The sequence below is a fragment of the Populus trichocarpa genome, chromosome 18 (genome assembly GCF_000002775.5).
Source record: "Populus trichocarpa isolate Nisqually-1 chromosome 18, P.trichocarpa_v4.1, whole genome shotgun sequence".
NCBI lineage: Eukaryota > Viridiplantae > Streptophyta > Magnoliopsida > Malpighiales > Salicaceae > Populus > Populus trichocarpa.
Genome location: NC_037302.2, coordinates 5,510,893 through 5,537,242, shown reverse-complemented (window position 1 = coordinate 5,537,242; position 26,350 = coordinate 5,510,893). Strand labels below are relative to the sequence as shown.

The 26,350-nt window shown below is 34.0% G+C and overlaps 2 protein-coding genes and 1 pseudogene across 2 annotated transcripts; 2 read left to right on the top strand and 1 right to left on the bottom strand.

Moving 5' to 3' along the window:
• The first annotated feature begins 2,160 nt into the window (after window positions 1–2,160).
• Window positions 2,161–5,483, top strand: LOC7463738 (uncharacterized). Its single transcript, XM_002324130.3, has 9 exons — window positions 2,161–2,461; window positions 2,563–2,643; window positions 2,709–2,758; window positions 3,232–3,309; window positions 3,945–4,002; window positions 4,088–4,137; window positions 4,368–4,476; window positions 4,574–4,635; window positions 5,230–5,483. Exons 1-9 carry the CDS (start codon window positions 2,378–2,380, stop codon window positions 5,270–5,272), a joined length of 615 nt encoding a protein of 204 aa, XP_002324166.1. The 5' UTR covers window positions 2,161–2,377; the 3' UTR covers window positions 5,273–5,483.
• A 6,916-nt stretch (window positions 5,484–12,399) lies between these two features.
• Window positions 12,400–18,825, top strand: LOC18107603 (ferrochelatase-2, chloroplastic-like; annotated as a pseudogene).
• Window positions 18,826–19,345: 520 nt separating this feature from the next.
• On the bottom strand, window positions 19,346–22,190 carry LOC7476646 (uncharacterized). The gene is made up of 3 exons (XM_002324719.4): window positions 22,024–22,190; window positions 21,576–21,772; window positions 19,346–19,864 (listed from the first exon to the last, which is right to left on the bottom strand). Exons 2-3 carry the CDS (start codon window positions 21,755–21,757, stop codon window positions 19,678–19,680), a joined length of 369 nt encoding a protein of 122 aa, XP_002324755.1. The 5' UTR covers window positions 21,758–21,772; window positions 22,024–22,190; the 3' UTR covers window positions 19,346–19,677.
• Window positions 22,191–26,350: the final 4,160 nt, after the last annotated feature.

Sequence of the window (26,350 nt, the reverse complement as noted above, 5' to 3'; positions counted from 1 at the left end):
GATCACATGGTCAAGTTGTTAGTTTATATGTCTTGTAGCCAATCAGTTGGTTATGTGTGACATTATTTTATTCATGTAGAACATATTTAATTTTATTAAATAAATGTATTATTTATATTTAATAATTATTTATATTTAATTTATGAATTTAATGTTTGATAAATGAATCTACAATAAGGATAAAGTTCATGGAACAAAAACATTTTGCAAAGAAAATTATAAAGATGTTATAATTATATGATTTTTATTGCATCAAAGTATTTTTCTTAAATGTTCATGATCAATGGTCTCTTAATAATAGATATTTATTAGAATTATTGAGACTAGTATATATTATATTCTTTCCTTTATGAAAGGAAGCATATGATCTCATAAGCTGAGGTATGATAGATACCTAGAACTAATATATAGATGCTTGTCAGATAACATGTACACTGAACTGACCCGCATGAGAATTCCATATGGAGATATCACATGCGTTTATGGAAAGGCTTACATGACGGTTGTGTAAATGATCCTTAGACTTGAAATCACTAAATTATCTTATATAGAGAGTGTCAAGTTTTGATCATGTTACACATTATCCTAATAATGATAACAAATGAGCAAACATTGAATATAAACATAAACTATATGAAGGTATTTGAGTGATCAAGAGAGGATTCACCACCCTAGATGAATTAGGAAAAATATTCTACATGTTCTCAAATAGTATTAATTATTAAATCATTGTGTAAGGTGGAATGAGATGCAATAGGTTCTATAAGAAGATCTTGATCTCGATTCTTTTTCATCAGTTAATGGTGGTTGTGTATATCATAGCCAACCAAGGGGAGATTGGTGACGATAAAGTCTCGAGTGGTCACGATTTTCCCTTTTCCAACTAATTTTGGTGATGTTAGCCATTAAAGCTGGTCATGTTTTAGTCGGGGGAGGCGCTCCTTTTTGTGGTGGTCCAGTAGTGTTTGGTGGCAAAAATATGTAGATACAACTACTGGAATTAACACAATCAAGAAGAGAAAAGAAGGCGTGGTTAGGTTCCAATGTGACGTGGTCTACGGTAAGATCAATGAGCTATTCTCTCTGATTTAATCTAGCAATCTAGATGTAAGTTGTTTTAAGCTGGATCAATGGTTGAGATTTGTCTGGGCTATGATTTGATGTGGGTGAGCCTAGATCAAGCTGATTTGATCAATGACCGAGATCTTTTTAAAGCTAGACCCAATGATTGTGGTTATTTGTAGTTTGATTTGGTGTGGATGAGCCTAAATTAGGTCTATAAATCAACGGGTAAGATGTTTTTAAAGGATGGATTGGGCGACCATGATTTGTTCTCTCATTCTCTTTTCATTTTAACAGCGAGATCTCTTTTTTTTAAAAAGAAGAAGAAGAAGAAAAAGCAAAAAGTAAAGATAAAAAAAAAAGATAAAGTAAAGGGGGGGGGGGAGTGTCAAGAATTGTTCTCGATTGTTCTAAAACAATTTTTTTAAAAAAAACCTCTTCTCAATTGTACACTCGCTATAAATAACCAATGTGAAGTGCAATTATATTTTTAATAAAATTGTTATTATTATAAAATCAATGTAAAAGATCATTTTGACCGCAGAAAAACCAATTTAGACCACCAAAAATTCCCTTTCTTAACTTTAAAAATGCTTTAATCGTTAATGATAAATTTGACCTTGGTAAATCACTTTTTACCAGTTTTGAAGTGGCAAATTTGTTTTTGATTGAAAAAAGATGGTTTTGGTCAATTTTAAAGAAGAACTTAATTTTTGACATGGTAGCTTAATTTTTCCTCCAAAAAGTTTTTTTTTTTTGCCTTAAAAAATCAATTTTTTTGTTTGAAAATATCATTTTATATTTATTTATTTATTCCTATCATAGAGCCAAAACTAAGATGAAACAAAACATAATAAGCATTCTCTCTGGAAACGTATCATTTTTATACCTCTTTAACTAAACATGTTTTTGTTTGTATTATCTTTATCTTTTCTATCACAATATATATAATAAAATATTACATTCTTTATTTATTTAAGGTAAACTCTCTCATTCTTATTTTCAAGAAAAACTTGGGAATTTTCAAGATTTTGTAATTTAAAGATTTCTAAGTTTAATATCAAGTATCAAGGCTGTTCAAATGACCATTTGTGAATTTGTAAATAATTTACAAACCCCACTAAAAGAACGAAACTTTAGAAGCCTCGATAAAAAATTGAAAACAAGAGTGAAGTTTGAACGACAAAACAAAAGCGAGTTTGGAATCACACGTGGGCCAACAAAATCATTCATCCAGCCGATAAATCGGTGCACTTCTGCAAGACCCACCGCGAATCTTATTCTCAGGCTTCAAGATTTGCAATTGTAAGAGGAAATGGCTTGTGTACACGATCATAGCTGTGAAGATCACGATTGCTCCTCTAACTGGTCTCTCTACAAACACATAGACCTCCCCAAGGTGTCAAATTTCTTCTACTTCACACTTGCATCAAATTCTTCTGCGTAGAAATCAACAAAATAATTTATTGTTTTTTCTTTTTGGTTTGTTTTCCTTCAAAGGTATCAGCTTTAAACGAGGCAGTTCCAGGAAGTGCTAAATCAGTTTTTAAAGCTTGGGAGCACCGTCTCGATTCTTCTGCGGTATTTTTCTTGGGTGTTTTTTTTTTTCTGATTATTAATTTAATTTAACACATATGCAATGATAGGGGCATTTGGAAAGCAACGAGGGTGATCCGGAGTTACTTGTTTACATTCCGTAAGTTGCGAATTCTTTTTTTATGTAGCGTGGCCTCTTATTTAGTGATGCTACTAATCATTATCTGGATAATAATGAAATGGGTGTTTACCAAATTATTTGTACCTGCTGGAATCTTGAAGTTCACAGAAATTTAACATTGCTTGTATGTTATTCTCGCCTGTCAAAGAATTTTCTTTGATCAGTTTTCATACCTTTATTTGCCAATCCAGTTCTTATAACAAAATAGCACTTTATTCATATAAAAAATTGCTTGACCTCTTTCAATACGGGTAAAATCGTTCCGCTTTGGTGACCTATGTTTTATTACGAATAAAAATGTTTGGAGACTCGGAGGCTTCAATTCTTAAAATGTTGTTGATGATTGTTTTTAATTGCATCACTTTGATTTGGGGTTTGGATATTTTTTTCCTTCTATCTACCTGAGATAACTTTATGGATTTCTTATGTTTCTGTTGGATTAATTGTGGTAGATTCACATCGGATGTTAAGATCAAGAGCATTTCAATTGTTGGAGGTGCTGATGGAACAAGTCCCTCTAAGATGAGAGCGTAAGTTCAACTTCCATGTTGTGTTGTTACTTCTTCATTGCAGTTCTTGAAATTTTGCAAGCGGGAGTAATTCTGAAGCTTCTACAGATGGTAGATGCTGCTGATTTAATGTAGTTTCCGCAACTCCATAGAACTTACTCAAAGCTGTTTTAATTAAATTATTGAATGGCCTCACTCTACCTTGTGTGTGTGTTTCAGACCCCAATGTTCTTACCATTATGGTAATATTTAGGCAACTTTTAACTTCATATTTTGTCTTATATTTAGATTTTTTTTGTTGCATTCTCCCTGTTTGGTGTGATAATGTTTGAGTGTTAATGCATCCCTACAAAGACAGATTCAAGCCAGCCTTATTGTGCAGCATCAATGAGGCATTACCATCCAACCTAGTTAGCATACTTGCCTTTTTCATTCACTCAATGTATGTTCTTGTTGAGTCATTGGATGTACAATGATTGTTAAGCTATGTAACTTTCCCATCCAGATCAGTTAGGCTAGTTTTTTTAGTAAATATATAAGGAACTGATGTTAAAGCAGTGTTTTGAATAATACAAATTCTCTTTCAATATTCTCTGCTGTGACCGCTTTTTGTAACAAAAAAAACTTAGATTTGCTTGCTCTTTAAAATTATTTAGGTTTATCAATCGAGATGGCATTGACTTCTCAGATGCTCAAAGTATGCAAGCTGTTCAGGTATCGTTTCATCTTTGTTGTTGCTCAGCTATCACTAAACTCAATAATATACCTTACTGACAATAGTGGTTTTTATTGTTTTAAGGAGTGGGATTTGGTTGAAAATTTGAATGGAGTACTTGAGTTTCAGACAAGGTAATCATTCCCTACCGCACTGTTACTTAGCTTATTGAACTCAAATACTTTGTTCCATTTTGTAACTGCCTACCATCTCAATTCTGGAAATCCTTAATTTAATCTCATCTGAACGAGAATGAATACAACAAAGAAGAGTCAAAAGGAATTATATTTCGTTGTTTCAATTAAGTTTGGTTCACCAGCAGTTATCTTGTATTTGCTAATTTTATATTTGCTCACATTAATAGATACGCCAAATTTCAAAGTGTGGCAAGCATCACATTGCATTTCCCTGATAATTTTGGTGGCGATACAAGTCAGATACACTATATTGGCTTCAAAGGTGAAGCCACCCAGGTAAATGCACTGCAAAAGATCAAGTTTTACGGCTTTGTGCGTCTGTTTGGACTAAGGATTGGTATCTAAATGACACTTTCTTTTCTACAATGAACAGTTGAAGAGGGATGTTGTTGCCACCATTGTTTATGAACTTATGCCCAACCCTTCTGACCACAAGTAAGTGCTTATACCTCTGTGGAATATTCCAAGCATATAGGGGCACTATTCAGATAATTATGTGCTTGATTATTGATGAGGATTTGATTTAAGATTTGATGTTGGCATGTCCATTTGAGACACCCTGTGTTTCATGTTATGCATTTTATGCAAAATCATTAGTTCTTATGACAAATTAGGATGCTGCCTGATTATTATTCCTCTTGCTTCCATAGAAACCATGATTATTGTAGTAACTTATAAGTCCAAAATATACTTCCTTATATGCTGCATGATTCTGTTACTCATAGTGACACCTCACTGGTCTAGGTTGTGTTCTCCCAACATGATAGCAAATAGAATTAGATCATAATTCTATTTTAATATTCGTCTTGCTTCCATAGACATCTTGATTATTGTAGCAACTTGTAAATTTAAATGTACTTCCTAATATGCTGCTTGATTATTTTACTCATAGTGACAACTCACTGGTCAAGGTTATGTTCTCCCAACTTGAAAGCAAATAGGAATTAGATCATAAATGCCCTTCAAACGATGTTTTATTCTTCATAACATGTGTAATCATTTGTTGATGGAAATGATGGGTTTGTTCAGGACAAAGGCTGAAAGTGGTGGAGGTTATTCACAGGTGGAATGAAGAAAGGTGCTCTGCTTTGCTTTTAAGGCACGGGTCAAACCTAACCTTATGTTCCATATTCCTTTGTGTATTATCCTTCCCTTTTCCTTGTAATGGAACCTGCTCTGAAACTCTGAAACTCAAACTGTACCTGGCATCTGCTAGTGTGGTGCTTGGTCCTCTGGCGTTTACCATGCAGGCTTCCCATAATGAGAAAGTACAGTTGTTTGAATTGCCTGTTTGCTGTGGTATGTTTATTTTAGGAACTCCAGTGTCTCATGGTTTAATAGAATCATGTGAGAACATAGAATACGAACTTGCCTGTAAATAAGATTTGCATGCAGAAAAGAAACAGTCGGGTGGGTTTCGGGAGGGTCTGCTACATGTCTGGGGATCAAATAAGTGATCAGCAGATGAAGTGCGAGGTTGGTCAGGGTAGGATTACAAATTGTGGTGGTCTGAAGCGGGACCTAAGCTTTGTAATGATGATCAACATCTCAACTGTAAGAGATTAAACTATAAGATCATACAAGCTGAAGCCAGATGACATCTCGCTTGCCCGCTCGAATTCGCTTTTCCCAGTTATTTACGAGACTCGGTTTTTTCTTTTTTTTGTCAATCTAAACGTGAATTTGTATCAGTAAGTGGAAAGGTGTAGTAATGCAATTTAGAAGTAGCAAGGGCTTAAATAATCCACAACTGCAGCTTAGCCAATTCACAGATTATTAGGCAGGGGAGAATCTGGAGACTGGACAATGTGATGCCACTAATTAAATTTGCTTTTCAACACCCGGTCTTGGTAGATGTTAGGAGTGTTTAAAAAAACCGACCAACCGATTAAACCGAAAAAATCAAGAATAAAATTAACCGAAAAAACCGAACTGATAGAAAAAACCAAATAAACCAATTAAAAAATAAAAAAAACCACCCGGTCCGGTTCGGTTCCGGTTTAAAAAAGCTTAAACTGATTGAACCGGACCAAACCGAACTGGTTTAAAAAAAAAGTATAAAAAGAATCATCCCTAACCTTAAATCACTTTCCAATCGCCAACCCTCCCTTCCCCTCCAGCCTTCCCCTTCCCAGAACCTTAAATCACTCACTTCCCCCCCTCAAGTCTTCCCTTCCCAGCCTTCCCTTTTCCCTCTTCTCAACCTTTCCCTTCCAGTTTCATATCCAGATGCGAGGGAACCATTGTTCAAGAATGGTTCTCATAACCGTTGAGAACAATGCTTCTATTAGAATTACAATGAAATTCATGCGAGAAGAATACAGAGCAGGATAGATTCATACTGCGCCATTATTTAATGCTCAAACTTGAAGGGACCAAGGAGTATTTTATATGTTGGATTGAGCAAAGTCAAGGATTCAGTAGCGATCAATGAAATTTTCTCACCGAGAACGATGCTTCTATAGAATTACAATGAAATTCATGCGAGAAAATCTTAGTAGCTCAGTGATGAAGATTAGTCCGGTTTTTCTGGTTTTTATGCTAAAAAACCGACCCGAACTGAACAAAACCTGTTCGGTTTGAATCGTTCTCGGTTCGGTTCGGGTTATATTAATAAGGAATACTATTTTCCGGTTCGGTTGAATTTTTAGATTAAAACCGGACCGTGAACACCCCTAGTAGACACGGTAAAAAAACAATATGGATGGGGTAACCCTATATAGGTCATTTCATTTTTTCCCAGACAAATCCTTAAATTAACTATGCACCCCGAGGTTTAAAAAAAGTATCTCCATCTACATTTGATCATGCATTTCACTATATTGTACTTCTTCGTATAATAAAAATGATAATAGTTTTTGTAGAAAAATTTAACATTCTCTTGCTCATAGAAGGTTTCGGCTGAGAAATCATATTATTCCAAGATAAATCATTGTTGGATATTTTTGACGTTTTCATATCTGTGAGTCTTATCTCCTATCAGGGTTTTATAGTCCTTTTTTGTTATTGATTTTTTTTTCTTTTCAATTATATTCTTTGATGTTGTATTGATTGGAGTTTTGGGTTGATTATTTATTTTAGTTAATTTTTTATATGGTTATCATGGGTTTTTAAATCCATCCTAGTATAAGATTGATGGTTGATTTCATGAAAAAAATCAATATAGTTGTTTGCAAGAAAGAACCAAAATTGAAAGTAATGAACAATAACTAACCTTTTTAATTTTTTGAAAAATGTGTAAACTCTAGCTTTTTTTTTTTTAACTTTGGTGACTGATTTTTTTTTTTAATTGAATCCTTCAATATTGTGTTAATTGAGATTTGAGGTTAATGGTTTATTTCGATTTATTTTTTTTTATATCTTTAACTTTATCTAAAAAAACACCTCGCAATTGTCTTGGTGCTCGATTTAATAGAAAATAATTAGATTTTATTGTTTGTAAATAATTAGAAACAAGGGGACTGAAATTGTCTTAAAGAACAATTAGGAGGCCTTTTTTCTAAAAAAAAGTGTGTCAATGCCTTTTCCACATATTTGCTCTTTAGGTTTTGGCAAACCATTATTTTTTTTAAGATTCATATTAACGGTTCTATTTGAAAAGGAAAGTTCTATTTTAGTATTTTTTCTCTCTTTATTTTACCAAAAAAAACAAAGATCGAAACACAAAAAACAAATTTGGTTTTGGTTGACTTTTTGTTTTTAAACCAATTAAATGCTAATTTAAAAGCATAAATCAGTTTATTGAGATTTCTATGATGTTTCTTAAGTGTTTCTCGATAAAAAAACACTTAAAATAGGTTTTTGAGCCCTTGATATTAACTGCCCATATCCAGCCATTTGTGGTGTATGAATTTTGGAAAAACAGGCAACATTATTTTTTTAAACCTAACTAAAAAGAAAAAAATTATGGACAAGCATGTAGGCTTACACTTAGCCTATTCGCCTGACCTTTTTTTTTTCTTTCTCTCTTTTGATATTTTGAAAATTTATTAGACCCAACTAGTGGGTTGAACTAGGGTAATACCTCCAAGTCAGGAGCGTCAACAAATTATTTATAAAAAGACATTGAAACTAAGTCATTTTGATAATTTTTTTCAAAAAAAAATGTCAACAAGTTATTGAGTAGGTTTCTCTTGGTTGATCGGATCAACTCAGGTTAATCTCTTCCCCCATTTATTTTTCAACTCGGATTGGTCCATACCCTGGGTGGCCTGAGTTCTAGGTTGGCCCATTGAGTCGGTTTAGTTTTTTTAACAATGATTTTTTTTCTTTTCAATTTCATCATTAAAAATTGAATCTTTACTAATTTGTGCTCAACTTGGTTGGTACTTAATTTTGCGAATGAGTATTTTTTTTCTATTGAGTTAAACAAAAAATTATTTTAGAAAGAGCACGGTTGTTAAACTCAGCTGATCCATTATAGTTGCCTTTGAATCATGTATTGCTGGTCATTTGGGTTGTCTTTGAACCCGCTAGATTGACTATGTTGGTTCAAGGCACCTTCTAAATGGTTTTATTTGAAACTCGGGTTAGGTGAGTGACGGATCGAGAGATTTCAAAATTGACTTACTCACTATTAGAAAATTTCATGCAATCTCGATATTCTTTTCTTGCAGCTAAAAAAAATGGTGCGTCATCGTAAGCCACTTATCTAGTTACAACTATATGTCAAGTTAATCTAGAAAGTAGAGGTGTTGAAAAAACAATTGCTCACTTATAATATTTGCATTATTTGACTTGATCTAACTCGATGACCGGGTTTAAAAAATCCTGACCCATCACCTGACTCGTGATATCCATTTCTTAGGTTTGTTTAACCCATTATCATATATATATATATATATATATATATATGATAATGGGTTAAACAAACCTAAGAAATGGATATCACGAGTCAGGTGATGGGTCAGGATTTTTTAAACCCGGTCATCTGATCAATCTAATTTTTGAAACCCATTGTTTGTGATGCAAACCTAAAGGGTAAGAACCCTAGAACCCACAAACAAGATAGAAACAACCTAAAAAAATTAAAATTAGATTAATAAAAAAACTCAACTCAATAATTACCTAAGCTAAGGAACCGAAATTATTGGATGAAAGGCCCTAACTTATTGATTATAAGGAAGAACACCACAAAGATGGTTAATATTTGATAAGTCTTGAAGAGTTTGATGAAAAACAAATAGTATGAGCAACCTCGCCACACAAAATTATTTCTGAATAAACCAAGTCTGAATAAAAAACTTAAATACAAGATAAATAACCCTATTTATATTAGATGAAACATCATAAACAAGGCTGAAAAAATAACAAAAGAGTTCTAAATAGAATAGAAAAAATAATCTTAAACCAACTAGGAAAATAATGCAATTCTCGCACAATAGCTTATGTACTTTATCGTAAAGTCTTTCTGATGTCTTATCACTAGTAAATTTTTACTTTATAGGAAACAAGGTTTTAAGAATCTTCTAGAAAAATTACAACTTGATCTAAGAGTTGGATCAAAAGTTATGCTTATTAGCATAAGAGTTTACATTAAAAGAAATAAGTCTAAAACCGTCTCTGATATCCTTGAATAATAAGAAAACCTTTTCAAAGAAAAAATCCACAAAACAAAAGAAAACACAACTTCTTGTCATCTCTCCCTACACTTCTAAGGCTACTAGATGCTCAAGCTCAATAAGGATCTCATTCCTTTACATAGATCATATTAATTAAAGCTTGTTCATCCCTTGTTGAAGTCTTGAAGCTTGACTTGGTCTAAATATCTTGAATAACCAATTGAATGTCTCTTTAAATTTCTTGTCCCTTTACCTTATAATTGGCTCAATCAGCACCTCTAATGGATTTTTTAGTGATGCTTATTGATTCTCATCATTTCTCCTCTTCTCAAAAGGATTCGATCTCTAAACATCACTTATATTAAATAGAGAAAAATTATAAACATTAAAAGAAACACTAACACTATACTCATCTGAATGATCTATTTTATATGCATTTCGTTTATTTGTTTAAGAACTTAGAATAACCATCTTCTTTAGGCTGCAACTTAGATTTCCTATGAGATGAAAAACTTTTCCTCATATGCAACAAAACCCAATCACCTTGTTTAGAAATAACACGAATACAACCTTTTGTAAGGTTTAGATGTATATTGTTCATTTCTTTTTTATATATGTTGTTGAACTCTCATGGAGTGTCTTCACCATATTTTAGGTAATACTTTCTAAAAGATTCAAACTCTAAGAAGATGATATTACAGTTTGATGTTACTTTCCTAATGTTAGCAGACTAAAATTCTCATTATGAGACTGTGATACGTTATTTTTTTGTAAAGAAAAATAACAATGGGCCGTTAAAAATTACTTATTAATATTATGAAAAAAATGCTACAATCTTATTTGAAAAGTAAAGTAAAAAATGAATGATATTTAATAAAATAATATCTAAAATATATTCTAATTAATTTAAAAAAACATTTTTTTTTCAAATTTTGAGACGACGATATCTTCAATTGATCTAGGTTAACTCGAGCCAATCCACTAAAATCACGACTTAGATCATGAACTCGATTGACTTAATAACATCTTTTTTCTAAAAAAAAATTATTTAATTATATAATAACAAACATATACATTATTAGAAGAGCAACATATTATTAAAAGAGCAACCCAATATTTTTTTTAAAATAATGATGGGCTATAAATAAAAAAGCAACAAAAAACAGGATAAGTGTGCGACCCTGGGTAGCCTAGTCATGCCTAGCTCTCTAAAAAGGCCTATGTCTTTATGTCTATCAAGCTAAGATTATACATCTGTTTTATTTAAAAAAACCTATATAACACACACACACACATACCGGTGATAAGTTGCCTCTAATGATAGGTGAACTATTGTTTGTTGTTACGGTTCTAGTCATTCTTAATGACTGGAAGATTAGGATTTAAGTTTTGAACCTTAAAAGCTTAATTTTCAAGTTGTTTATATCTGAAAGCACCTCAAAAACACTATAAAACCTTCATAAACCACTTACCAGCCCTAAAATATTCTAAATTAATTGAAAAATAAAAAAAATCAAATGAAAAAAAAAATCTAAATGGATCTCATTCTAATTTTTCAAATATGTTTATGGGTAAAAACCACTACCATCAAATTTTTCTTGTCGAAATGTGGCCAACCGATGCTTCTTCAACCATTGTTTTTTGATGACTTTATCCCTCATTTCTCAAATTCATGGACTAATATGTAAAGAAAATAAAGTTCTATATTAAAATGAATTATTCTCAAACTAAAAGGATCAAAAAATAAATTTGACAAAATGTTAAGGCAAAAAGAAAAGGTGTGTTTTGAATAGTTAAAAAACACTTTGCTTAATTCACAATGTCAATTTGAATCTATGTATTTTCAATATTTTTTAATTAATAAAACCAAATTTATTTTTGTAAAATTAAACATCAACCACGTATGAGAACTTGTTCTTGACACTCTAAGAATCCCATGACAAGGTAACCAAAACAAAATTCAACAGGATGTGTAAGGATAGAAAAGAAAGAAAAAGTTTCGTGACTAATTAAAAAGGAATTAAAAAAATAACATTATTTTAATAAACAATGTTTTGTGAGAATATTTGCAGTGAAATCAATAAATTTTTAGGTTTCTCTTAATATTATCTTCACAATAATTTCACCATGTGTGTATCGATGTTGAGAGGGAATTTTGGGCTGCATTTTTTAAATTTTAATTGGAAACTGGGATTGGAGTGACTTAACAAAACCAAGCATGCTAACATAGTTTTTAGACCCGGCCCGGTCTAAGGTTCGGGTTCCAAGTTTTGACTGGGTCACCAGATCGTTCGGGTCAATTTTTTTTTTTAAATCAAAACGATATCGTTTTAGTAAAAAAACAAAAGTCAACTGGTTGAACTGAGTTTTTGACCGGATCTTACCAAGTCAACCGGGTCACACTGAGTTTTTTCTTTTCTTATTTTTTCTTCAACCTAACCCGATTCCAGTCTCGAATCAGTTAAATTCTGGGTTGACCTACCAAACTAAACCGAGTTTTAAACTATGCATGCAAAGATCCTTGGTAGAAAATCTCTTCATAGATTTGAAATTACTCTTATATTTCTTCCGTACTGGAGTGCCGAAGATAAAATAAAAATTAAAATAGAAGAAGAATATTTTAAAATTCATTTATTATCACTTAAAAAAACTTGAAGAAAAGAAAATTTTGAAGCTTTACAAATCACACACCTGAATTAAACAGGATTGATGAGATCAGAATCGAACCTTCCACGTTAAAGACCGCACGGTAATATCCTGGGGATGCGACTACAGTAACATTACCTACAAAACCACAGAATCCCCCGCAGTCGAGTCGTCCATCACGTTAAGGGTTTTAGAGTTCTTCTTTCCTTGCTTCGTCTCCAATCTCAACAGGTAGCAAGCAAGCTAAGGTTAGTTCTCTCTCTCTCTCTCCCCGTTTTTTGTTTTTTTTTCTTACTGCTATATTCATGCTCTCTTATCTGTTTCATAATTCCTACCTTCTATTTGATTTTGAATTTCATACTAAAAATAATTTTTTTTAAAAAAACCCCAACTTGCTTGTGTTTGCCTGGAAAACGTAGCAAAGGATTTAGCCTGAGAACAATTAATTTGGCGACTTTTTTAGATGTATACACTTTCTTTGGTTACTAAACAATGCATATCAACTGAGAATTTTCATCTTTTTTCTCTGCCCATGACAATAATGAAGAAAATGACATTCCGAGATATTCTCGAGTTTGAACCATTTGCTGCATCTTATGTGGGAATTCAGGTTGCTGGCCGTGGCCCTTTTGTTTTGCTGTTTTTGAGCTAGATGTTCTGTTGTATGTCGATGTTATTTGTTTGTTACTCTTCTATTCTCCGGTCAGTTGACTTACATCAGTTGGTCTTCAAAACCATTAGTGAATTCGAGAATTGTTAGTTGGCATTTGAATTGGGTGATTGATACTTGGCATTCTTGTTTTTTTCATGGATTGTAGTAAAACAACAGGGTATCAAACTTTTAGCTTGATTCAGTATGCCCAAAAAGAGTTCTTCCAAGAAACCTACACAAGAACAAGAAAATGCAGATGTACAGCAGGCAAAACCCTCATCAACACCAGAGAAATCAGGTAATGAGATTGATGATATCTTCTCTGGAAAGAAGAGGAAGAAACCTGAACAAATAAAGGCTGATAAGGCAAATGTAAATGGAGAAGAGAAACCGAAATCGATGAAGAAAAAGAAGAAGAAGAAGAAGAGTAAAGAAGATGAAGAGAGAAGATTTACTGACCCACCTTCTAAGTCTCGAAAGAAAACAGAAGATGGATTCAGCATATATACAGAAGATGAATTGGGTTTTAACAATAGCAGTGGTGGAGGTACCCCTCTTTGCCCATTCGATTGTGATTGCTGCTTTTGATGATTCTTACTGATGGGCGTAGCCGCTTCCTAGCTAGAATGGAGTTATATGATATCAATGTAGTTTTGTAATTCTTTATTGTGGTTTGGACGCTTTAGTTTGCAGAAAATTTATGTGCAAAATTTTCCTGTACACTGGAATTTTGGTTGCATGGAACTTGATATTATTGAATCGATTTTGCCAGTTTATTTTTAGAACTCTTTTACCAGGGTGGATTTGTTATATCTTCGATATGCCTCTGATGTGATCCATTAGCAATTCCTGTTGTGATGAATTGGCTATCGAAAATTCATCAGGCACCATGTGTGGTATCATATCTGATATGAATGAATACTTGCAGCTGTGACTGAGTGGTGGTTCTGTTTATCATCTTCGAGGATTGTTTTGAGTATAATTCCCGCTCCTGTGAATCAGCTTAGAGGAATTGTGAGGTTATTAAATGTCCACGGTTGAATCAGATTCACTAGATGAGAAAAATACTTGTGCATGCTTTCATATCAAATGCAATATTTTTTTTTTTGAATTTCCATTTTCTGATTGACTCAGCTTGTCTTTTTGTCCATTTGGTAGTGAATCGAAATTGATCAAGTTCAATTTCCAACAGTCATATAACTGGCAGTTGGATTCTAAACTTCTCACCTGCAGCAGCAGATTGAAACTGGAAGAAAATGTAAAACCAGCTACAAATCTCGTTAACCCTGTTGGAACTCCAAAAATGACCACATGTTGTGCCTATATAACTCTTAAATTTTGTTTTCTCACTTGTTGACCCTTCCAGCTTATCTCCTCTTTCCTGTTTTGTGTCCTTTGCTTCTGTTTATCCATTCCTTCACCTCCTCCTTCCCAGAATTGGATTGTGTTGGTTTGTCGCAGCAAGCTGGCATACTTTACTCCCAAAACGCTCAGCGTTGCTCCTTGTCTCCTCATCATCTCTTGACAGTTCAGGCTTCCATTTATCTTTTCCTTCATCCCATCCTTCCCAAAACCGGATTGGATAGCAAGTCTTTGCACGTTTGCATACTCCACTCCCATTCTCATGAATATCGTTTATTGCATTTCAACTGAAAAATAGTCCCGTGTTCAACAGTGAGAGCAAGCCTCAATTGGTGCTCTGATTAACTCCCGGAGTCGGGCTTCCTGCTTGCTTAGAGACGGTGGTTAACTCCTGTATTTGTGATTGCATGTTCAAATTTCCGTCTGGTTTTCTTTCCTTCGAATCCGGCACTTCATGCTACTTTATAGCCTGTAGAAAAGGCTGTAGAATCAAGAATTTCAAGTCATACGAACCCACCAACTACATCAACGCGGACTCTGGTCCCAAAATGCAGGGTAGAAGTTCAAGCACATTACGGATTCTCTGGCTTGGTCCAAATGAAAGTCAAAATATAGTTAAGCGTTTAGCTAAAGTTTATGATTTGCTCAATGGAAGTCCAAATACAGTTCTGCACCAGATCAGCGATGGCATCAAATCAAAAGCTCAGCCTCGATCTCACCGTTGATGAATAGCCGGAATCACCACTTGACATTTGGGTGCTGTCTAAAGATGAACATGTTTAACAAATTGAGAACGACAAAAAGAGAGAAAAACAGGGAGTAAATGTTTATTTGAAACGACTACAAAAGGACCAATTTCAAACATTGTAAGAAAGACCATTAGAGGATTTAGCTGCTTAAAACTTGAAGGAAGCCATGATCAAGCAATGACCCACCCCAATCGTGAAAGCAGCTCAATTTAGGCACCATGCAAAAGGTGATTTGGCATCAAATAAACCAATAATCACCCGTGTCTGACTGGGTGCCTCCAATTTTTGTTCTTTTTTTCTTTTAAGAAGAAAATCCTTTCAATTAAAAAAGAAGAAAAGATGTAACCGGATTATTGTGTCAAGAAACAACAATGAGTTCCAAGGTATCTTCATCCGGGCAAAACTGAATTTTGGCTCCAAGCGGCAGTCAGATCGCCATGGATCGGCGCCTGCTGTTGACTCTGTTATGGAGCCTATCCATACACATTTGAGAAATTAGATTTATGCTTTACCTATATTGAAAAAACAAAAGTTGAAGAAACAGAGACGTGTCGTGTCGTGTCGTGGCACAGAAAGTAGAGCACGCAGGATGTAGTTTAGGTGATTAGCACAAGCTTATATAGTGGTTCGCAAAAACCCTAAAACAAAGCCGGACTTGCATTTACCAGTTTAGACAAAGGGTTTGCACATGGATTATCTCTTTGACAAGGGTAATTTAAGGAACCAAAAATGGGATCCCACCAAAACGACGCGGCTTTGAGAACCTTCTTTCTTGCAGCAGCAGCTAATGGACAGTTCTTCGTCTTAGACAGCTTTCTTCCTGCAGTTTTGGAGTAGAACTGACAATTATAAGGTTACAATGCAGGATATTATAAGACTTCCTTGGCTGTTTCGGTTTCTTCAGAGACCTTTGGCAAAATTAATCTCTGTGCTCCGTGCTCCTAAAAGTAAAGAAGGGTATGCTTCTATTGGAGGTGGCTCCCCTTTGCGTAAAATTACAGACGAGCTGGTAGAATGCATGTCGTCTTTAAGAATTAGGATTCAAAGTTTTCTTTCAGAAAACCATGTTTTGGTAATTCTGCTGCTTTCTGTCCTTTATCAGTTTTATGTGTGCCACTGCTTCTTCCTGTAGACAAATGCATTTACACTTTGAGAAAATTGTTGCAGGCTGATGGGATCGAAATGGCCTTGCAAGCCAACAAGGGTTTGACCGCCAATGTTTATGTCGGGATGCGTTACCGGCAGGTACCCTTTCACTGAAGAAGCAATTCATCAGGTGAGACTTCAACCTTTCTACAAATTATCAAATCCTTTCAAACTAATTGTGAATCTCCTAATTACATAAACTTTTGATCGCAGACCTATCTAACTTGTATTTTTAATTTTATCTGACACATTAAGAGGGATAGCATAGCAAAGCTTGTTGTGTTGCCTCTTTATCCTCAGTTCTCTATAACCACAACTGGGTCGAGTCTCCATGTTCTCCAGAATATATTCAGGTGTTATATTTGTATCAATTTCTTGTTTTCTTTTTGCAGCACATAGAAAGTATTACCTAAAACCTCTCTCGATGTGAGTGAACTTTCAGAGAAGATGCATATCTATCATGGTTGCCAGTTGTCATTGTACAGTCCTGGTATCAATGAGAAGGTTATATCAAGTCTATGGCTGACTTGATTGGTGAAGAGCTACAAAAATTTGCTAAGCCTGAAGAAGTGAGTTCAATTATTGAATCATTTTTATGCATAATTCTGTGGCGCCCAAAAACAGTCTATTTTCTTAGGTAGGCGTGCACTGGTTATTCTGACTCTTTCTTCTTTTGTATGGAATCTTAGGTCATGATATTCTTCAGTGCCCATGTAGTGGCCATTGAGTTACGTGCAGGATGCAGGAGATCCTTACAAAGATCAGATGGAGGAGTGCATCTACTTAATAAGGCAAGAGTTAAAAGCTAGAGGATTTCACAATGATCATACTCTTGCTTATCAGGTTGGTTATACTATCTAAGTTCACAAGGTTTACCACTCAGTATTGCTCCTGGTTTATGAGTGCTATTCCGGGTTGCTGTCTATTTTACTTGAGCATTCTTTCCTTATTTCCATCATTAGGTTGTACCTTTAACTATGTTTATTATTGCTCATATCTTGCAATATGACCTATTATCCCTCTTTTATATTATTTTATTTTTACCTGACCAGAGCCGAGTTGGACCTGTACAATGGCTGAAGCCCTACACTGATGAAGTTCTTGTTGAGCTTGGCCAGAGAGGTGTTAAAAGTCTTCTAGCTGTACCTGTAAGGTATGCAATTGGCAGTTTCCTTTTTCATGGAATTAATCGCTGTCATTCAGGCACCTTTCAGTAGGTTTATGCATTCCACATTGATCCAAGTATATTATATCACCAACTTTAACGATTTGTTTGGCTGGTATCTTAAACAATGAATGTTCTCATGATGTGACTTCTTTCATGATGTTCGGCATGTTAATACACTGCATTACAATCAGTGGATTCCAGAAACTTGTGATTATTAAATGAAGTCTCGACTCTGAAGATAACTTTGCTTTGTTTGTATATAAAAAGAATGATATTTGACCAATCCATTAGTGTTTTGGAGTCCAAGCAGGCAAGTATGAGTTCCCATCAATGCGCTACAGATGCTACTTTGAAGAATCTCTCGTACCAAAATACTTTATGGTATTATAGGGCTTACAACATGTGGGTTGCTGATCTTTTGAATGTTTCATGCATCTATGAACCTGAACTGTTCCTGTATGTCCTGAAATTCTATTAAATATGGACTACTGGTCCTGCTGTATGGACGGTATTTTGGATTTGACAGCACAAGCTAATTTTCCTCACTGGATTGGTACACATTGTGTCCAGACCGAACGCCCTTGGTGTGAGTTGTAAGTACTTTTTTTCGAGTTTTATAAGATTGGTAGTTGTTCTCAATAAAGTCTCATGCACGATGTATACTTTTTACGTTTCAGTGTGACAAGTTGAAATCTGTTTAGTTGGATAGTACAGCACACTCTTGCTCTAATTTAATTCAAATGAGAACTTTAAGATTGACCTGTTGTTATATCAATTGAAATCGCAGCTGACTCAGTGAACACATATAGACACTCGAAGAGATTGATATGGAATACAAGGAGTTGGCTCGTGAATCTGGAATTGTGAACTGGGGCTGTGTACCTGCTCTGGGTTGCACCTCATCCTCCATCACAGATCTGGCAGATGCAGTGGTAGAAACTCTACCTTCAGCTAAAGCCATTTCAACCACAAGGAGAACCTCTGAAGAAGCTGACCATGACTTTGTAAGCTATGCTACTAAAATGATCTTTGGTCCATTCTTAGCATTTGTCATGCTTTTGTCCCCAAAAGTGTCTCTGGCATTCAGGAACCATCTCTTCTAAATTAAAAGAAGTCTGATACAGGCTGCTGAATAGCAAATTATAACTGCTGTAGAGATTTTTGCAGAATCCCCTTTCTTAACCCCGTCCATATTTGATTCTATACAAGGCAGACATGGGATTTTGAGTTGTAATTTTGCAATTAGGGTATATGATCTGCAATCAGTAGATTAACTGTGGAGTACATTCGAGTTGCGTGCTTCCTAAATGAGTTGCATTATGGATCATCTTCTTTCTTTTATTTATCGTTCACTTTTGTTGAACTTTGGGGTATTTTGCTCTGTTGTTGCTCCAGTGACTGCACAGTTAGTTTCCTCCCAGAGGAACAGTACATTTAATAGAAGTGCCCAAAACGCTGACACTGGCCAACAGCACAAAATACTATCATTTTCACATTCAAGCTCATATTGGAAAAACAATTCAATTGCTACAGCAACCATTTTTGCCACAAACAAAAGTTGCTTAACTAGTTTTCCAAGTTCTTTTGGCCACGGATTGTTTAACAGATATGAGCATCAGTAATCCATAAAAGCAGCAAACATATATGTCAATTCCAGGGTGCTATAGTTTCCACGCAAGTGAATCAACAGCCTTCTCCAGTAAACCATATCAATTTCCTGAAAATGCCATGGTTCTGAAATTTTTAAATCTTGGGCTGGAAGTCATGCGCAGGCCTCAGTCAGTATTAATCCCCCCCCCCCCCCCCCCCACTACTCAAACAAACACTGCTCATAAGGCATTGTATCACAAACAAGAAACAGTACATGATAATTTTCATCATTGCATTTAAAAACTAGAAAGTAACTCATCTCTAGAAAAAAAGTTTTCCCTGTAAGAATTTTCAGAGACGTTATTCTGAGCGAAAGAAATCGGGCCTAAGGGACAGCTGCCTGGCACATGGGCAAATGCAAAGAGAAATTTAAAATACAGAAGATCACAGAAATGAGTTTTCCTGGCCAGTTTTTCTATTTTTATGCAGGATAGTAAATTTAGTATATATGCAATAGTCAATTGCCGACACGATGAAGGGGAAAAACAGGAATCTCAAGCTTTATCAGTTCAACTCCAAAGCATTATCTTCTTGTTTCAGGACTTAGACATAGTAGCCAGTGAATGTAAACCCTCGACCAACTATCTCACCAGCGCAGAACCAAGCAAAACACTCCAGCCCAAACAGAGCAGCAATGCCAGCATCCTCAACCTTCAACTCCTGCCTGTGCTTCCAAAGGTGTTTGACATAATCAAGCTCCTTCCAAAATGCTTCAGAACGCACAGGAATACTGTTTCACATACCCAAATAAATGGATTAATATGACAAATACATGTCTAAGCACAAAGTGCATGAACTGTTTAGGTAATATTGCCTCTCTCACTTCTGCATACAAGAAATGTTCTATAGATTCGCTAAAAAGATGCTACTTCAAAGTATGCATGCAAACAATTTTTAAGAAAGGAATGTGTTCTTTTCCCTTGGTTCACAACATAATACTGATTTGAATACTCATGGAATATGTACAGTCAACACAGGTTCGGTGTTTTTAAATATTTTCTCTGGTTTCACATATACATCTTGCAGGCACCTCTATGGAATCTATCCTTAGCATCTCTACAATATTTCCCGTTCCTAAAACAAAATTATATGTCAAAATTTCCATGAGATTCAACCAGTTAGGAATCCAAAACATTAATGATGTCATCTAAGTCTTCTAGACAAGGAAGAATCGAATGATATAGAAAACTATCAATGTGATTTCCATACTCCTTTTTTGAAAACACATCGGTTCATGACCTTCAGAAAACATGAATATGACAGGAGAAAGAAAACAACATATACGCATGCATCAAGAAAAATAATGCATGATCCGGTTCAAAAATATGCTAGCTGACAATATATACAGCACAATATTACATAACCTTCCTAGAAGGAAACAAAGGATATATATGCGAGCTGGAAACAGTTTGAAGCTATGGAAAGTGTCTGATTCTCCATTTTATAGTATTGGAAATAGTTTAAGCTGTATCTACAGAAGGTCTGACCTTCCATTGGCTCATTAAAGATTCATTTTCAATGCATCAACGTTTACTAGTTCAACAACAGTTCTTGATTAATGCACATAGATTTTCCTATTTCAAGCATCAGTGGGAATAAAATTATCAACAATGCCTTCTTACCTTCAATGAGCTGCCATTTGAAATGGCCAACTTGATTTTTATTATTTAGGTTCAATTAAGTAAGTTGTGAAAGCCATTCTTCTCAGAACTAATGTACAAAGTTCTTAGGCAGTTCATTGATGCATTCTCATAGCAGGATGAAAGACATTCCCTGAATGAGAAATGAGGCTTAAGCTCGATCTAATCCTTTCTCCGTGCCTAAAACCACTACTTGGCTTACCGATGTAATCCAACCAATTCACATGGACACCCACACAAGTAAATGACATAACATGATCTATGGAATATGTTTACAGATTGAGCTAGTCAAATACTGTTTCGTAGGCTAAAACAATCTATGCCACGTTGTCATATTTGCCGATTCCATACATCAGATTAATTTTTCGTAGGCTAAAACAATCTATGCCACATTGTCATATTTGCAGATTCCATACATCAGCTTAATTTTGGACTCACATGCAATGCAAACAACTCAAAACAGATCCGAAGTTGATGGTTAAGATCAGACAGATCATCCAATCCCAAATTTCACAATTAAGCAAAACAGCCACCTAGTACGAGGTTCCACACAATTCAGAATTTTGCAGGCATCTGCAACAGTTTGATAACCTAACAATTAACGACATTCACAAGGTCTTCAATACGAGAAATCCCAACTAGAGAAACAAGTAAATGATGAAAATACCATATCACAGAAATCCAAGATAACAGTGGCAAACTTAAAAATCTATGAAGCATGCAATAAATTGATATCATGTATATGTCCATTTTTTTTGTAGTGGGCAACAAAGTCATGGAATTGGAGTAAGAGAGACCGACCTGGCAAGGCGAGTGTAAAACAATTGCTTGGACAAAAGATTGCATTTCTCAACAGAAGGTGGGTCCTGGATATATTGCTTGTTCTGTTCTAACAACTGCTTGTAATAAGCACTACCGTGTTTAGACACGAACTTTGAGGCTTGACAAGCCTTGGATTGCAATTGAGTTAGCTTTGATGCCATTCCTGCTTACCTAACCTAATCCCAAGAACAAAAAAATCATGAAAGTAAAATGTGGGTCGCAATTAAATTCAGATCTTACCTCGATAAAACCAAAAGAATACCCAATTTCCAGGAATTAGTGAGCTAAAACAAGATTTAAGGCAAGGCGCTTGTGTAATATATTATTATTTTGAATAAAATCAAATGTTGGATTTGATAAATGAAGTTAGAGAATGATTAAAAATAAATGAATAAAGAAAAGCATTGCCAGATTATAGAAAGCTAACCTTTGTCACTTGTGTTCGTGATGGGAGATAGAGTGAGGGAGCGTATGCCGCTAGGGTTTTAAGCTCGGGTTTGACGTCACTACTGTAAGTTTCTTGAATCGGGTTGTAATACTCTGCAGTGAAGATACTTACGGTATCTTACGGTCGCCACTAAACTCTTGCCATATGTCATTTTTTAGATGCCTTTTCTTTCTCTCTTTCTTTCCTTTTCTTTTCTTGGCAAACCTTGAAAATTCCCAACATTTTTTGTTAATTTGTTTTTGTCCATCTTGATCAAATACTCTCATTAGTTTCCATTAATACAATTATTACATAAAATTTGAAACTTGGAATATTTTTTTAAAAAAATCATCATTTATTAAAATAATATATATATATATATATATATATATATATTATTTTTCTATTAAATGCTGTAAGTATTCTTAAATTCACTTAAAATTAATCCATAGTGATGGTGAAAAAAAAGTTAGAGAGAGAAACCAAAGGATTTTAAAGAGAAAAAATGAGTGAAAGAATTTCACTTGAGAGGCATTTATTGAACATAAGATAGACGAGTAAAGTGTTATTTACCAATCATTTCATTTTTGAATAAGGTTTAGTCAAATTTTAAGAAAAATCCTTAAACTTTCAAATTAGAGTTCTTGGTCAAAATTGTAGGAAATACAAAATTCACCTTGAATGGGATTATTAGTGTGAAATAAAAGGTAATTAATGTAAATTTTTGATGAAATAAAGAAGGAAACTATGTGTTTTGAAGGCCTAAGAGCGAGCTAAATTAGGAGGAAAAAAAAAGGGATTGATTTATTTGGTTTAAATGCTTATTAATTTATGTGATTGATATGTATTAATATAAGGATGATAATCGATGATGAATGTAATTATTCTCTTTAGTTATATTTGAATTGTTAGTGTACATTGATTTAGGGTTTTTGAGAATTAATTAGGGAAATGCTTGATCATGGTGTATTTTTTTTAGTGTAATGGATATGTAATGATTGTTGTTAGTGTAAATTATGGTGAGATTTGAGATAAATTAGGGGGGGGGGAGAAGACTTTAGGGTCAAGATTATGAATAGGTCCTAGGAAATCAAATAAATTAATTAATAAATTCTTATGCATTGATGTGATTGTATAATACAAATTGACGAGTTCAAAGAGAGTTAACATGACATCATGCTTTTATTGACTTACTCATAAATTGATAGTCTTCTTTTGCCAATAACAATTTCCTGCTAATAACTTTTAAGTAAGATATTATCATAGATAAGAGAATGAGCTTTATATTCTAAGAACAAGAGTGTTTGTTCTTGTTTTGATATGACAAATACTTCGGGATTTAAATGTATTAATTTCTAGATAATAAGAATTGTGCACCCTTTACCTTGATGGTTCAGGGGGTATTTATAGTCCCTGAACCTTGTCATTTTTTTTTAGAGATGAGGGGCTGAAGAGTCACTCCTAATAGCATTAATGAGGGATAAATATCTCTTACACAATATTAATGAGATGAAAATATGGTAGGCTATAAATAGATTTTTATACACCTATGGGTGCAGAGAGACAAATATCCTTGATAATAACATTTTATGTTAAAAGTTATAAGAATAAACATACGATGCTTTATAACCCAATATAGGGCCTATAATGATCTCTAGACCTTTAGCCCTTTATGTTTGACACATTATCAAGCCCACAATCAATGAGTATGACAACAAAACAAACTCATGCTCAATTACGCTTGACACGTATCGAAGCCCAAGGTCGAGGGTTGAGAGGGTTGTCTAACCCATGCCTAAATGGCCTTAGACGCTTAGGTTCAGCAAGTAGTTAAACCTAAGGACGTTGAGCCTAATAGCTCACTAAATCTATATCTGTTTAGTCTCAAAACGTAGCTGGCCCCAAAGATGTTGGGTTTGACAAATCGCCATATACATGTCCGCTTGAGCTAAGCAAATAGATGAACCTAAGAATATTGAATCTGGTAGCTCACCAAACCTATGCCCTCTTGGACTCGATTCGTAGCCAATATAAAGGTCGTTGGGCCTAGAAACGACCAAGATCCATGTTATCTAGGCCTAACATTCTTCTAAGTCTGAGGATGTTGAGCATGGACGCAAGCCTCATCCACTTATCATTAGGTTATTATCTTGCCTTTAGACCTTTTATACAATAACTTAGGCTCAAAATTAATTTTTTAAAACATATTGATCCATTAAAAATTCAGTGCAATAAAAATTACTAACCTCGTATCTTTTATTATATTTTATTTTTACCAAGATCTATGAAGTTTAAACAGCAAAAATGTTGTTCATGAAAATTATTTAGGCCATGTGTTTTAGTTTTGGTGGTGTGCTAGATTGTTGACCCGTGTTATGTTATGGATTAGATCGATTATTTTTAACATTAAAAAAACATTCAATAATTGCTAGTGTTTTTTTAGTAGAAAAAAAATTTAAAATAATGAGGAGGTTAACTTTAATGTGACTTGGTTGACTTGACAGTTCAAAGGCAAACCGGAAGAGTAGTAAAAACATAATTTGACTAATAAAAACTCAAGACGATATCTTTTTCTTTTTTTTAATATTGAGACAATAATATATTAGATCGACTATGATCAACCCGAGTTAACCTGTCAAATATGTGTAACACGGGTCATGAGACCATGATAATCTCATATAAATCAAATCAAATCAAATTATGAGGTCCAATTCTCAATCAACTAAATATTGAAGGATGAAATTGAAAAAAATTAAAAAAAAAGATAAAAAATGACCTGAGTCCACTTGCAAAACCAATTATTTGAGTCATAAGACTAGGATATCCCGCCTAAAATAAATCAAAATAAATTATGAAACCTAATTCCTAATCAACCCAATGTTAAAAGATAAAATTGAAAAGAAATCAATTAAGAAAAAAGGACAAAAAACTGGAGTCAACCCAGATTAACCCGCCATACCCATAACTCAAGTCATGAGATTGAGATTACCTCATAGAAAATGGAACAAAAAAAATGACCTGAGTCAATCTGAGTTAACTTGTCAAACATGCGACTCGGGTCATAAGACTAAAATAACCTCATAGAAAATAAATTAAAATAAATTATGAAGCTCAATTCTCAATCAACCCATTGTTTATGGGTAGAATTGGAAAAGGTCCATTCTAAAAAAAGAACATAATAAAACGACCCAAGTCTACTGAGGTTAACCCACAAAACTCGTGACCTGGTCATGAGACTGAAATAGCCTTTACATAAAGCAAACCAAAAGAAGTCATGAAGCCTAATTCATCATAAATTCAATGTTGAATGATGAAATTGGAAAAAAATGCTAATTAAAAAAAACTCGAGTCAACTAGGTTAACTTGTCAAACTCGCAACACGGGTCAGCAGACTCAGATAACCACATAGAAAGCAAACACAACAAATCATGAAGCCTCTTCTTTAGTAAATCAAATGTTAAAAGAATGAAATTAGAAAAAGAAAAACATATATTAAAAAAAAAAGCAAAAGAAAAAAAACACAAATGAAAGCGAATTGAATCAAACTATGAAGCTCAACTATAAAACAACTTGATGTTGAATAATAAAATTAAAAAAATTAAAAAAAAAATTGGGTCAACACGTGTTAACCCGCTAATCTCGCGACCATGGACACATGATTGAGATATGCCTATAGAAAGAGAAGTGAAGAAAAAAAATGGATACCAATTCCCCTAAAAAACTAAATGTTAAAGGATGAAATTGAAAATAAATAAATAAATAAATTGACAAAAAAACCTAAAAAAAGACCAAAGTCAACTTGTGTTAATCTTCAAAACTCGTGATCGTGATCATGATCAAAAGCCTCAGACTTACTGTATAGAAGGCAAACAAAAAAAAAACAATGAAGCAAAATTCTTAATAAAAAAAATGTCAAGGTATGAAACTGAAAAAAATCTAAAAAAAAAAAAACCAAAAATTAGATCAGAGTCAACCAAGGTTAACCCTCTAACCCCACGACCATGGAAATCGGAATTGGATAATCTCATAGAAAAAAAAGGTGAGAAAAAAAGAACAAAGACCAACTATAAAAAAAGACAAAAACATATCGGTCTTAACCTTTAAAACTCATGATCGTGTTTATGAAGCCGAGATTGACCGCATAGAAGACAAATCTAAAAAATCAACAAAGCAAAATTCTCAATTAAAAAAAGAAATAAAAAAACATTTAAGCCAACTCGGGTTAATCCACCAACCCTGTGACCATATGCATAAGATTTGGATAATCTTAAAGAAAGGAAAGAAAAAAAAAATCACGAAGAACAATTCCACAAAAATCAAATATTAA

Coding starts and splice junctions, on each gene's coding strand:
- LOC7463738 (XM_002324130.3), top strand. CDS start 2,378: ATGGCTTGTGTACACGATCATAGCTGTGAAGATCACGATTGCTCCTCT. Junction 2,644..2,708: donor ACCGTCTCGATTCTTCTGCG/GTATTTTTCTTG, acceptor ATGCAATGATAG/GGGCATTTGGAAAGCAACGA. Junction 2,759..3,231: donor GAGTTACTTGTTTACATTCC/GTAAGTTGCGAA, acceptor TAATTGTGGTAG/ATTCACATCGGATGTTAAGA.
- LOC7476646 (XM_002324719.4), bottom strand. CDS start 21,757: ATGGCATCAAAGCTAACTCAATTGCAATCCAAGGCTTGTCAAGCCTCA. Junction 19,865..21,575: donor TTTTACACTCGCCTTGCCAG/GTCGGTCTCTCT, acceptor TATGTGAAACAG/TATTCCTGTGCGTTCTGAAG.